Consider the following 10,945-nt stretch of genomic DNA (forward strand, 5'->3'; position numbering starts at 1 on the left):
GAAAGGTCGGGTTACCCACAAAGGGAAGCCCATCAGACAGACAAACAGCAGATCTCTCGGCAGAAACTCTCCAAGCCAGAAGAGAGTGGGGGCCAATATTCAACATTCTTAAAGAAAAGAATTTTCAACCCAGAATTTCTTATCCAGCCAAACTAAGTTTCATAAGTGAAGGAGAAATAAAATCCTTTACAGATAAGCAAATGCTTAGAGATTTTGTCACCACTAGGCCTGCCTTACAAGAGACCCTGAAGGAAGCACTAAACATGGAAAGGAACAACCGGTACCAGCCATTGCAAAAACATGTCAAAATGTAAAGACCATCGAGGCTAGGAAGAAACTGCATCAACTAACGAGCAAAATAACCAGTTAATATCATAATGGCAGGATCAAGTTCACACATAACAATATTAACCTTAAATGTAAATGGACTAAATGCTCCAATTAAAAGACACAGACTGGCAAACTGGATAAAGAGTCAAGACCCATCAGTCTGCTGTATTCAGGAGACCCATCTCACACGCAGAGACATACATAGGCTCAAAATAAAGGGATGGAGGAAGATTTACCAAGCAAATGGAGAACAAAAAAAAGCGGGGGTTGCAATACTAGTCTCTGATAAAACAGACTTTAAACCATCAAAGATCAAAAGAGACAAAGAAGGCCATTACATAATGGTAAAGGGATCAATTCAACAGGAAGAGCTAACTATCCTAAATATATATGCACCCAATACAGGAGCACCCAGATTCATCAAGAAAGTCCTTAGAGACTTACAAAGAGACTTAGACTCACATAAAATAATAATGGGAGACTTCAACACTCCACTGTCAACATTAGACAGATCAACGAGACAGAAGGTTAACAAGGATATCCAGGAATTGAATTCATCTCTGCAGCAAGCAGACCTAATAGACATCTATAGAACTCTCCACCCCAAATCAACAGAATATACATTCTTCTCAGCACCACATCGTACTTACTCCAAAATCGACCACGTAATTAGAAGTAGAGCACTCCTCAGCAAATGTACAAGAACAGAAATTATAACAAACTGTCTCTCAGACCACAGTGCAATCAAACTAGAACTCAGGACTAACAAACTCAATCCAAACCGCTCAACTACATGGAAACTGAACAACCTGCTCCTGAATGACTACTGGGTACATAACGAAATGAAGGCAGAAATAAAGATGTTCTTTGAAACCAATGAGAACAAAGATACAACATACCAGAATCTCTGGGACACATTTAAAGCAGTGTGTAGAGGGAAATTTATAGCCCTAAATGCCCACAAGAGAAAGCAGGAAAGATCTAAAATTGACACTCTAACATCACAATTGAAAGAACTAGAGAAGCAAGAGCAAACACATTCGAAAGCTAGCAGAAGGCAAGAAATAACTAAGATCAGAGCAGAACTGAAGGAGATAGAGACACAAAAAACTCTCCAAAAAATCAATGAATCCAGGAATTGGTTTTTTGAAAAGATCAACAAAATTGACAGACCACTAGCAAGACTAATAAAGAAGAAAAGAGAGAAGAATCAAATCGACGCAATTAAAAATGATAAAGGGGATATCACCACCGACCCCACAGAAATACAAACTACCATCAGAGAATACTATAAACACCTCTATGCAAATAAACTGGAAAATCTAGAAGAAATGGATAATTTCCTGGACACTTACACTCTTCCAAGACTAAACCAGGAAGAAGTTGAATCCCTGAATAGACCAATAGCAGGCTCTGAAATTGAGGCAATAATTAATAGCCTACCAACCAAAAAAAGTCCAGGACCAGATGGATTCACAGCTGAATTCTACCAGAGGTACAAGGAGGAGTTGGTACCATTCCTTCTGAAACTATTCCAATCAATAGAAAAAGAGGGAATCCTCCCTAACTCATTTTATGAGGCCAACATCATCCTGATACCAAAGCCTGGCAGAGACACAACAAAAAAAGAGAATTTTAGACCAATATCCCTGATGGACATCGATGCAAAAATCCTCAATAAAATACTGGCAAACCGGATTCAGCAACACATCAAAAAGCTTATCCACCATGATCAAGTGGGCTTCATCCCTGGGATGCAAGGCTGGTTCAACATTCGCAAATCAATAAACATAATCCAGCATATAAAGAGAACCAAAGACAAGAACCATATGATTATCTCAATAGATGCAGAAAAGGCTTTTGACAAAATTCAACAGCCCTTCATGCTAAAAACGCTCAATAAATTCGGTATTGATGGAACGTACCTCAAAATAATAACAGCTATTTGTGACAAACCCACAGCCAATATCATACTGAATGGGCAAAAACTGGAAAAATTCACTTTGAAAACTGGCACAAGACAGGGATGCCCTCTCTCACCACTCCTATTCAACATAGTGTTGGAAGTTCTGGCTAGGGCAATCAGACAAGAGAAGGAAATCAAGGGTATTCAGTTAGGAAAAGAAGAAGTCAAATTGTCCCTGTTTGCAGATGACATGATTGTATATTTAGAAAACCCCATTGTCTCAGCCCAAAATCTCCTTAAGCTGATAAGCAACTTCAGCAAAGTCTCAGGATACAAAATTAATGTGCAAAAATCACAAGCATTCTTATACACCAGTAACAGACACACAGAGAGCCAAATCAAGAATGAACTTCCATTCACAATTGCTTCAAAGAGAATGAAATACCTAGGAATCCAACTTACAAGGGATGTAAAGGACCTCTTCAAGGAGAACTACAAACCACTGCTCAGTGAAATCAAAGAGGACACAAACAAATGGAAGAACATACCATGCTCATGGATAGGAAGAATCAATATCGTGAAAATGGCCATACTGCCCAAGGTAATTTATAGATTCAATGCCATCCCCATCAAGCTACCAATGAGTTTCTTCACAGAATTGGAAAAAACTGCTTTAAAGTTCATATGGAACCAAAAAGAGCCCGCATCTCCAAGACAATCCTAAGTCAAAAGAACAAAGCTGGAGGCATCAGGCTACCTGACTTCAAACTATACTACAAGGCTACAGTAACCAAAACAGCATGGTACTGGTACCAAAACAGAGATATAGACCAATGGAACAGAACAGAGTCCTCAGAAATAATACCACACATCTACAGCCATCTGATCTTTGACAAACCTGAGAAAAACAAGAAATGGGGAAAGGATTCCCTATTTAATAAATGGTGCTGGGAAAATTGGCTAGCCATAAGTAGAAAGCTGAACCTGGATCCTTTCCTTACTCCTTATATGAAAATTAATTCAAGATGTATTAGAGACTTAAATGTTAGACCTAATACCATAAAAATCCTAGAGGAAAACCTAGGTAGTACCATTCAGAACATAGACATAGGCAAAGACTTCATGTCTAAAACACCAAAAGCAATGGCAGCAAGAGCCAAAATTGACCAATGGGATCTCATTAAATTAAAGAGCTTCTGCACAGCAAAAGAAACTACCATCAGAGTGAACAGGCAACCTACAGAATGGGAGAACATTTTTGCAATCTACTCATCTGAAAAAGGGCTAATATCCAGAACCTACAAAGAACTCAAACAAATTTACAAGAAAAAAACAAACAACCCCATCCAAAAGTGGGCAAAGGATATGAACAGACATTTCTCAAAAGAAGACATTCATACAGCCAACAGGCACATGAAAAAATGCTCATCATCACTGGCCATCAGAGAAATGCAAATCAAAACCACAATGAGATACCATCTCCCACCAGTTAGAATGGCGATCATTAAAAAGTCAGGAAACAACAGGTGCTGGGGAGGATGTGGAGAAATAGGAACACTTTTACACTGTTGGTAGGATTGTAAACTAGTTCAACCATTATGGAAAACAGTATGGAGATTCCTCAAGGATCTAGAACTAGATGTACCATATGACCCAGCCATCCCATTACTGGGTATATACCCAAAGGATTATAAATTATGCTGCTATAAAGACACATGCACACGTATGTTTATTGCGGCACTATTCACAATAGCAAAGACTTGGAATCAACCCAAATGTCCATCAGTGACAGATTGGATTAAGAAAATGTGGCACATATACACCATGGAATACTATGCAGCCATCAAAAAGGATGAGTTTGCGTCCTTTGTAGGGACATGGATGCAGCTGGAAACCATCATTCTTAGCAAACTATCACAAGAACAGAAAACCAAACACCGCATGTTCTCACTCATAGGTGGGAACTGAACAATAGGATCACTTGGACTCAGGAAGGGGAACATCACACACAGGGGCCTATCATGGGGAGAGGGGAGGGAGGAGGGATTGCTTTGGGAGTTATACCTGATGTAAATGATGAGTTGATGGGTGCAGCAGACCAGCATGGCACAAGTATACATATGTAACAAACCTGCACGTTATGCACATGTACCCTACAACTTAAAGTATAATAATAATAAATAAATTAAAAAAAAATTAAGTCGTGCCACTGTGTCATATATACAGCAGTTCCTATCCCAAAGGAATCAAAGTTTTAATGAAAACATAAGTGCCTTCTCTTCAGCATGCTAAATTGTTCACTCATGCAGATGCCAAATGGTGTTCAAAATGATGCTTCTTAGAGATTTAGAGATCAAGGTAAGTCATATCAAAATTCAGCCACAAAATACAATAGGAGAGATGGAGAAAGGCTTATGTCAAACTTATAAGGAAAGATAGAGGACAGAGTATGGAGAGAGAAAGCACAATCACACTCTTGACCTCCCCAAAACTACACATGCTTTTTTACATTCATATATACCTGTAACCCTGCAAAATTTCACACATGAAACCAAGAAGACTGCAAAACTGATGAGGAAGATGATGTAGCAATATATCCTATAGCTCTTGTTTCTGAAACTTATGTACAGGAGCTTAAATGTGATAGCAAAAGGACAGGATTTTTTTCCTGCTTTTATTGGGTAGTATTAGGCATACTAAAGGTAATCAGTAAATAAGTTTTTAATAATCACATTTTTGAAGAAATGAATTGTGAATCATGAGCCTGAGGAATAGAGTCTTTTAAAAAGAGTCTCCAAAGTTAACGTGACAAAGAAGCTGATAAAGGAAATCAGCTTTGGTGCTGGAATGATGGGTATGAGACTGGAAGATTAAGCAGATATAAAATTAAAACATGCACATTTTATCTTCTGTTTACCATCATCTGACAAGGGACATGAAATGAGGTGTGTATGAAGACTTTGTGAGGGTTATTGGATTAAGGTGCAGTAAAAAGAAGCAAGGTTTGAGAATATGTCTGCCAGATATAATTCTATGTAAACCTTAGTCTTAGAAGGTCAAACAAAGGTGCTGGAACCTAGTTTTATTTCTGAACCCAACATAAATTGGAGAATATACAAATGCATGCTGTAATAATAGGTCAGCATACAGTCATAGAATAAGGGACTAGATGTTTTGAGAAATGTTTGTAGACTTGGAAATGATGTTTTCTCAAATAAAAGTCCCAGTTATAAAACTCATTTAGAAAAATCCACAAAATATGTGTGAGAAATTGATTTTCATGATATACAGCCTTATTTTAGCTTTATGAGTTTCTGTTTTACCAAGAGTAACTAAGATACCAGGTATTTCTTAGGACATAGAAGTGCATATACAGAGTTCAGAGTTCAGAGGACATTTTACTGTATCCCTGTAAAAACTAATGCAGAGAACCAAGATTCTGGGATTTTGTCCTGGCTGGACAATATATTTCTTTTCCTCACTTTGTCCTTGTTTTTGTCTCCATAGAAAATTATATATATATATGAGAGAGAGATAAAAAATATAGAGAGATAAATATATCTCTATATATAGAGAATAAAATATATAATATATAAATACATATAATATACAAAATATATGTAATATATAAATACATATTATATATAAAATATATATATTAAGCAATTTTTCTTTAAGTCACAGCCAAAGCCCAACTTCTTCCCTGGAATTTTCATTGCCCCATCTCTACACCTGCAACATTTGATGTGTTTTTTTTATCATAGCACTTGCAATGCAGCTTTAAAATTTCTTCTCTGGAATTGTATCTCTGTCTACACTGTGGTCTTTTTGAGAGCGTTTGACAGGTATTACTCAAATGAATGCTGGCTGGCAAATATAGGACCTCGTAGATATTTGGTGGAATAAATTGTGAAGTCCCTTCCACATCTGTCATGTATTATTCACTAATGGGGAAAGAAGGAATTGTGTCTTTATGTCTGATTTTCTTATTACAGATCTGAGAACTTTAAAGCTATTGTCAACAGTCTCAATAACTATGTACATATTCTCCATCTTGAGAAAATTTCCCTAATTTTCTCCCATTTCTGCTAGCCATCATTAGCTTCCAATGGGTAGTTTTTTGTAGACTCTTGCCTTGTTACAGGTTTAAAGTAGAGCGTACTGATTTTATTTGCTCCTAATGGTGACCACTGGACTCTGACTTCTTCGAGCCTCTACATATTCTCAAATTTGAATCAAAGTGTTCTGTGCAATTGTGCAATTCAAAGTCAATCACTTTCACATTATCTGTAGAACTAGTTTTAGAAGAGAATTTGCTCAATAATAAACATCTCTCACATTGATTTTTGAAAAATTTAATTTATTATAAATGAGCTCAGAATTTTTCTTATTTTTTAATTTATTTATTATTATTATTATACTTTAAGTCCTAGGGTACATGTGCATAACATGCAGGTTTGTTACATATGTATACTTGTGCCATGTTGGTGTGCTGCACCCATCAACTCGTCAGCACCCATCAACTCGTCATTTACATCAGGTATAACTCCCAATGCAATCCCTCCCCCCTCCCCCCTCCCCATGATAGGCCCCAGTGTGTGATGTTCCCCTTCCTGAGTCCAAGTGATCTCATTGTTCAGTTCCCACCTATGAGTGAGAACATGCGGTGTTTGGTTTTCTGTTCTTGTGATAGTTTGCTAAGAATGATGGTTTCCAGCTGCATCCATGTCCCTACAAAGGACACAAACTCATCCTTTTTGATGGCTGCATAGTATTCCATGGTGTATATGTGCCACATTTTCTTAATCCAATCTGTCACTGATGGACATTTGGGTTGATTCCAAGTCTTTGCTATTGTGAATAGTGCCGCAATAAACATACGTGTGCATGTGTCTTTATAGCAGCATGATTTATAATCCTTTGGGTATATACCCAGTAATGGGATGGCTGGGTCATATGGTACATCTAGTTCTAGATCCTTGAGGAATCGCCATACTGTTTTCCATAATGGTTGAACTAGTTTACAATCCCACCAACAGTGTAAAAGTGTTCCTATTTCTCCACATCCTCTCCAGCACCTGTTGTTTCCTGACTTTTTAATGATCGCCATTCTAACTGGTGGGAGATGGTATCTCATTGTGGTTTTGATTTGCATTTCTCTGATGGCCAGTGATGATGAGCATTTTTTCATGTGTCTGTTGGCTGTATGAATGTCTTCTTTTGAGAATTTTTCTATAGACAGGAAGAGTGTTACAAAACAAAATCATATAACATTTTTTCTTTCTGTGCCATGAAAAGCAAAATTCCATAAAGACACTAGCATACCAGATGGAGAACAGCATTAGTAGGAAATACATTGTAGAATAAAGTTCTTCTCCCTGTCCATGTAAGTCTGAGATAATATTTAAAATTCTCTAGAAGAAAAAATCCCTCTCTCTACAGTTTCTTTAATGTATGTGGTTTTTTATGAGTTCTATATATGGTGTATTTATCTAAATTAATCTTTGATTCCATATTTAGCTTTAAGTGCAAAATAGTTTCATTAATTATCTTCTTTTAAATTTATTTACCCAATTTCAAAAAATGTTGGATACAATATTCTTTTTGCAAAAGAAGTTGTGATGATCAGGGAGTTGTTTATTTTCTGAAACATCATATTAAATTTTCTTATCTTGTTTTCAATTTATTAACTTAATATTTAAAATTGAGAAGTTTTAAGTGGCATATAATAAATGTAGGCTTTTCAAAGACTACCAACCCAAATGCCCATCAATGATACACTGGATAAAGAAAATGTGGCACATATACACCATGGAATACTATGCACCCATTAAAAAGGATGAGATAATGTCCTTTGCAGTGACATGGATGACGCTGGAAACCATCATCCTCAGCAAACTAACACAGGAACAGAAAACCAAACGACACATGTTCTCACTCATAAGTGGGGGCTGAACAGTGAGAACACATGGACACAGGGCGGGGAACGTCACACTCTGGGGCCTGTTGGGGGGAAGGGGACTAGGGAGGGATAGCATTAGGAGAAATACCTAATGTAGATGATGGGTTGATGGGTGCAGCAAACCACCATGGTACATGTTTACCTATGTAACAAACCTGCACGTTCTGCACATGTACCCCAAAACTTAAAGTATAATAACAAAAAAATTACATATATATGTAAATACAGGTTTTTCCTCTTTGCTCTAAAAGTAAATCCACTAGTACTCTACAACTCATGTAGAAATGCATAGACACACACAAACACACACTCAGTACATAAATATAAACTTTATTGTTAGAAGGATCTCTAGAAAGGGATTAACAGAGATTACAAATAACAAAAATCAGCCTGAAAGTTAAGAAAAATAGGCATAAAACTATCAGATTCATAGATTCTGAAACCTTATTTTAAAAATTAGTTTCTGCATAAACTCTTCATTATAAATTTCTATCAGGCACATAGATATTTCTCCCTGACTTTGTTCCTCATGTGTAATAAATTCTGGTAGGAAAAGTGGCAATCAGGTAAAGCTGATTTAATTATTGGTTCTGTTTCATGCTGATATGAGCCTAGAAGAATAAGAGGTATTTTGCTCTTTTTCAGAGAGGAATCAAAAAGAGCACAATACTGGTTTGTTTGTTGTTTGTTTGTTTGTTTGTTTGTTTTTAGCAGGAGTCAGGACAAAGTGAGAAGTGGAGCAAGAATCACTAATGGAAAGTCAATAATTGTCACTGATATGCACAACAGATTTTTGTGACAGAAAGAATGCCTACACCCAGTTCCATCCTTCTTCATTCCTACTGCTGGGTATTCCAGGGCTAGAAGATGTGCACATATGGATTGGAGTCCTTTTCTTCTTTGTGTATCTTGTTGCACTCCTGAGAAATGCTGCTATCTTGTTTGTGATCCAGACTGAGCAGAGTCTTCATGGGCCTATGTACTACTTCCTGGACATGCTGGATTCCATTGACCTGGGCTTGTCTACAGCCACCATCCCCAAAATGCTGGGCATCTTCTGGTTTAATATAAAGGAAATATCTTTTGGAGGCTGCCTTTCTCAGATGTTCTTCGTCCATTTCTTCCCTGTCATGGAGAGCATCGTGTTGGTGGCCCTGGCCTTTGACTGCTACATTGCCATTTGCAAACCTCTTCAGTACACCATGATCCTCACTAGCAAAATCATCAGCCTCATTGCAGGCATTGCTGTCCTGAGGAGCTTGTACATGGTCATTCCACTGGTGTTTCTCCTCTTAAGGTTGCCCTTCTGTGGACATTGTATCATTCCTCATACTTACTGTGAGCACATGGGCATTGCTCATCTGGCCTGTGCCAGCATCAAAGTCAACATTATGTTTGGTCTTGGCAGCATTTCTCTCTTGTTATTGGATGTGTTCCTTGTTATTCTCTTCTATGTCAGGATCCTCTATGCTGTCTTCTGCCTGCCCTCCTGGGAAGCTGGACTCAAAGCTTTCAAAACTTGTGGCTCTCACATTGGTGTTATCTTAGCCTTTTTTACACCAGCATTTTTCTCTTTCTTTACACACCGTTTTGGCCATGATATTCCCTAATATATCCACATTTTCTTGGCTAATCTATACGTGGTTGTTCCTCCTGCCCTCAATCCTGTAATCTATGGGGTCAGAAGCAAACATATTAGGGAGAGAGTGCTGAGGATTTTCTTCAAGACAGATCACTAACCAGTTGGAGTTTGGAGGGTCTCTCTTAGCATTCATGATGAAGCAGCCACTAGGAAGGAGAGAAGAGACACCAGGGAATTTGGGTAGAGAGAAAGTGAGATATTTCATAATTATGAGATAATATAAAAATCATGAAATAATGTTTCATAATTATTTCATAATCATAAAATAATTATGAGTGTATTGGTAGATAAATACTATTTCACAGTCACCTTCAGTGAAATGTCCCAATCACAAAATATATCCATTTGTTTGTTTTAATGTTTTTGCTGGGTTTGCCTTGTCTTTTTGTCTCTGGATAAATAGTTGTAATCATTTAGAAAATGTGGTGTGTGTATGTGTTTGTGTTCATATGTTCATAGAGAGGAACTGGTAGAAGGCAATTAAACTGACCAGTATGGATTGAATCCTTGCCTGTATTAATTGTTTGAACCAGCACTTTCTATTGATAGGCAAGACTTTTTCTCCTGATGCTCTGTTCTTCCAGAAAGTCTCTTTATCCAGTTTGAGAGAGAAAGGCATAGAGCATATATTAATGCAGAGTGATAAATCAAAGGACAGACTTATGAATCAGGTAAGGTGTGGTATACATGGTTTATTTGTGGGATAGTGGAGATTTTCTTGTATTATGACTTTTCTAATGTAATTAGGAGAAAAATAAGTTCGTAACTGACATTTCCTCCTGAGTACTGATTTGAATGAACACCAGTCATTTTTCTATGTTGAGCTTTTGTTTTTGTTTAAATTAAAATGTACCCAATTTCTGTTTGGGTATTCATTTTAAGCCATTGATTATTTTCTATTGTGTATTTAATCTGCGGATAAATAAGTTAGTGGGGTTAGATTTTATTTTGGATTTCAAATGATATATATGCTTATAATTTGGTGTGTGTGTTCATGTGTATATACGTGACTTTAAGAAGTGGACATTTAACAATAACTCAGATGTATTTAAAAGCAATATACATTCTCCAATTATTTTTTAAATGTGCATTCTCTTTACTTTTG

General features: G+C 37.0%; 1 protein-coding gene across 1 annotated transcript; it reads left to right on the forward strand.

Moving 5' to 3' along the window:
- The first annotated feature begins 9,328 nt into the window (after nt 1-9,328).
- Nucleotides 9,329-9,808, forward strand: LOC126935254 (olfactory receptor 52E8-like). The gene has a single exon (XM_050756499.1). The coding sequence runs from the start codon at nt 9,329-9,331 to the stop codon at nt 9,806-9,808; it is 480 nt and encodes a 159-aa protein (XP_050612456.1).
- The last annotated feature ends 1,137 nt before the right edge of the window (nt 9,809-10,945 follow it).

The sequence above is a fragment of the Macaca thibetana genome, chromosome 14, assembly GCF_024542745.1.
Source record: "Macaca thibetana thibetana isolate TM-01 chromosome 14, ASM2454274v1, whole genome shotgun sequence".
Lineage (NCBI taxonomy): Eukaryota > Metazoa > Chordata > Mammalia > Primates > Cercopithecidae > Macaca > Macaca thibetana.

Coding starts and splice junctions, on each gene's coding strand:
- LOC126935254 (XM_050756499.1), top strand. CDS start 9,329: ATGGAGAGCATCGTGTTGGTGGCCCTGGCCTTTGACTGCTACATTGCC.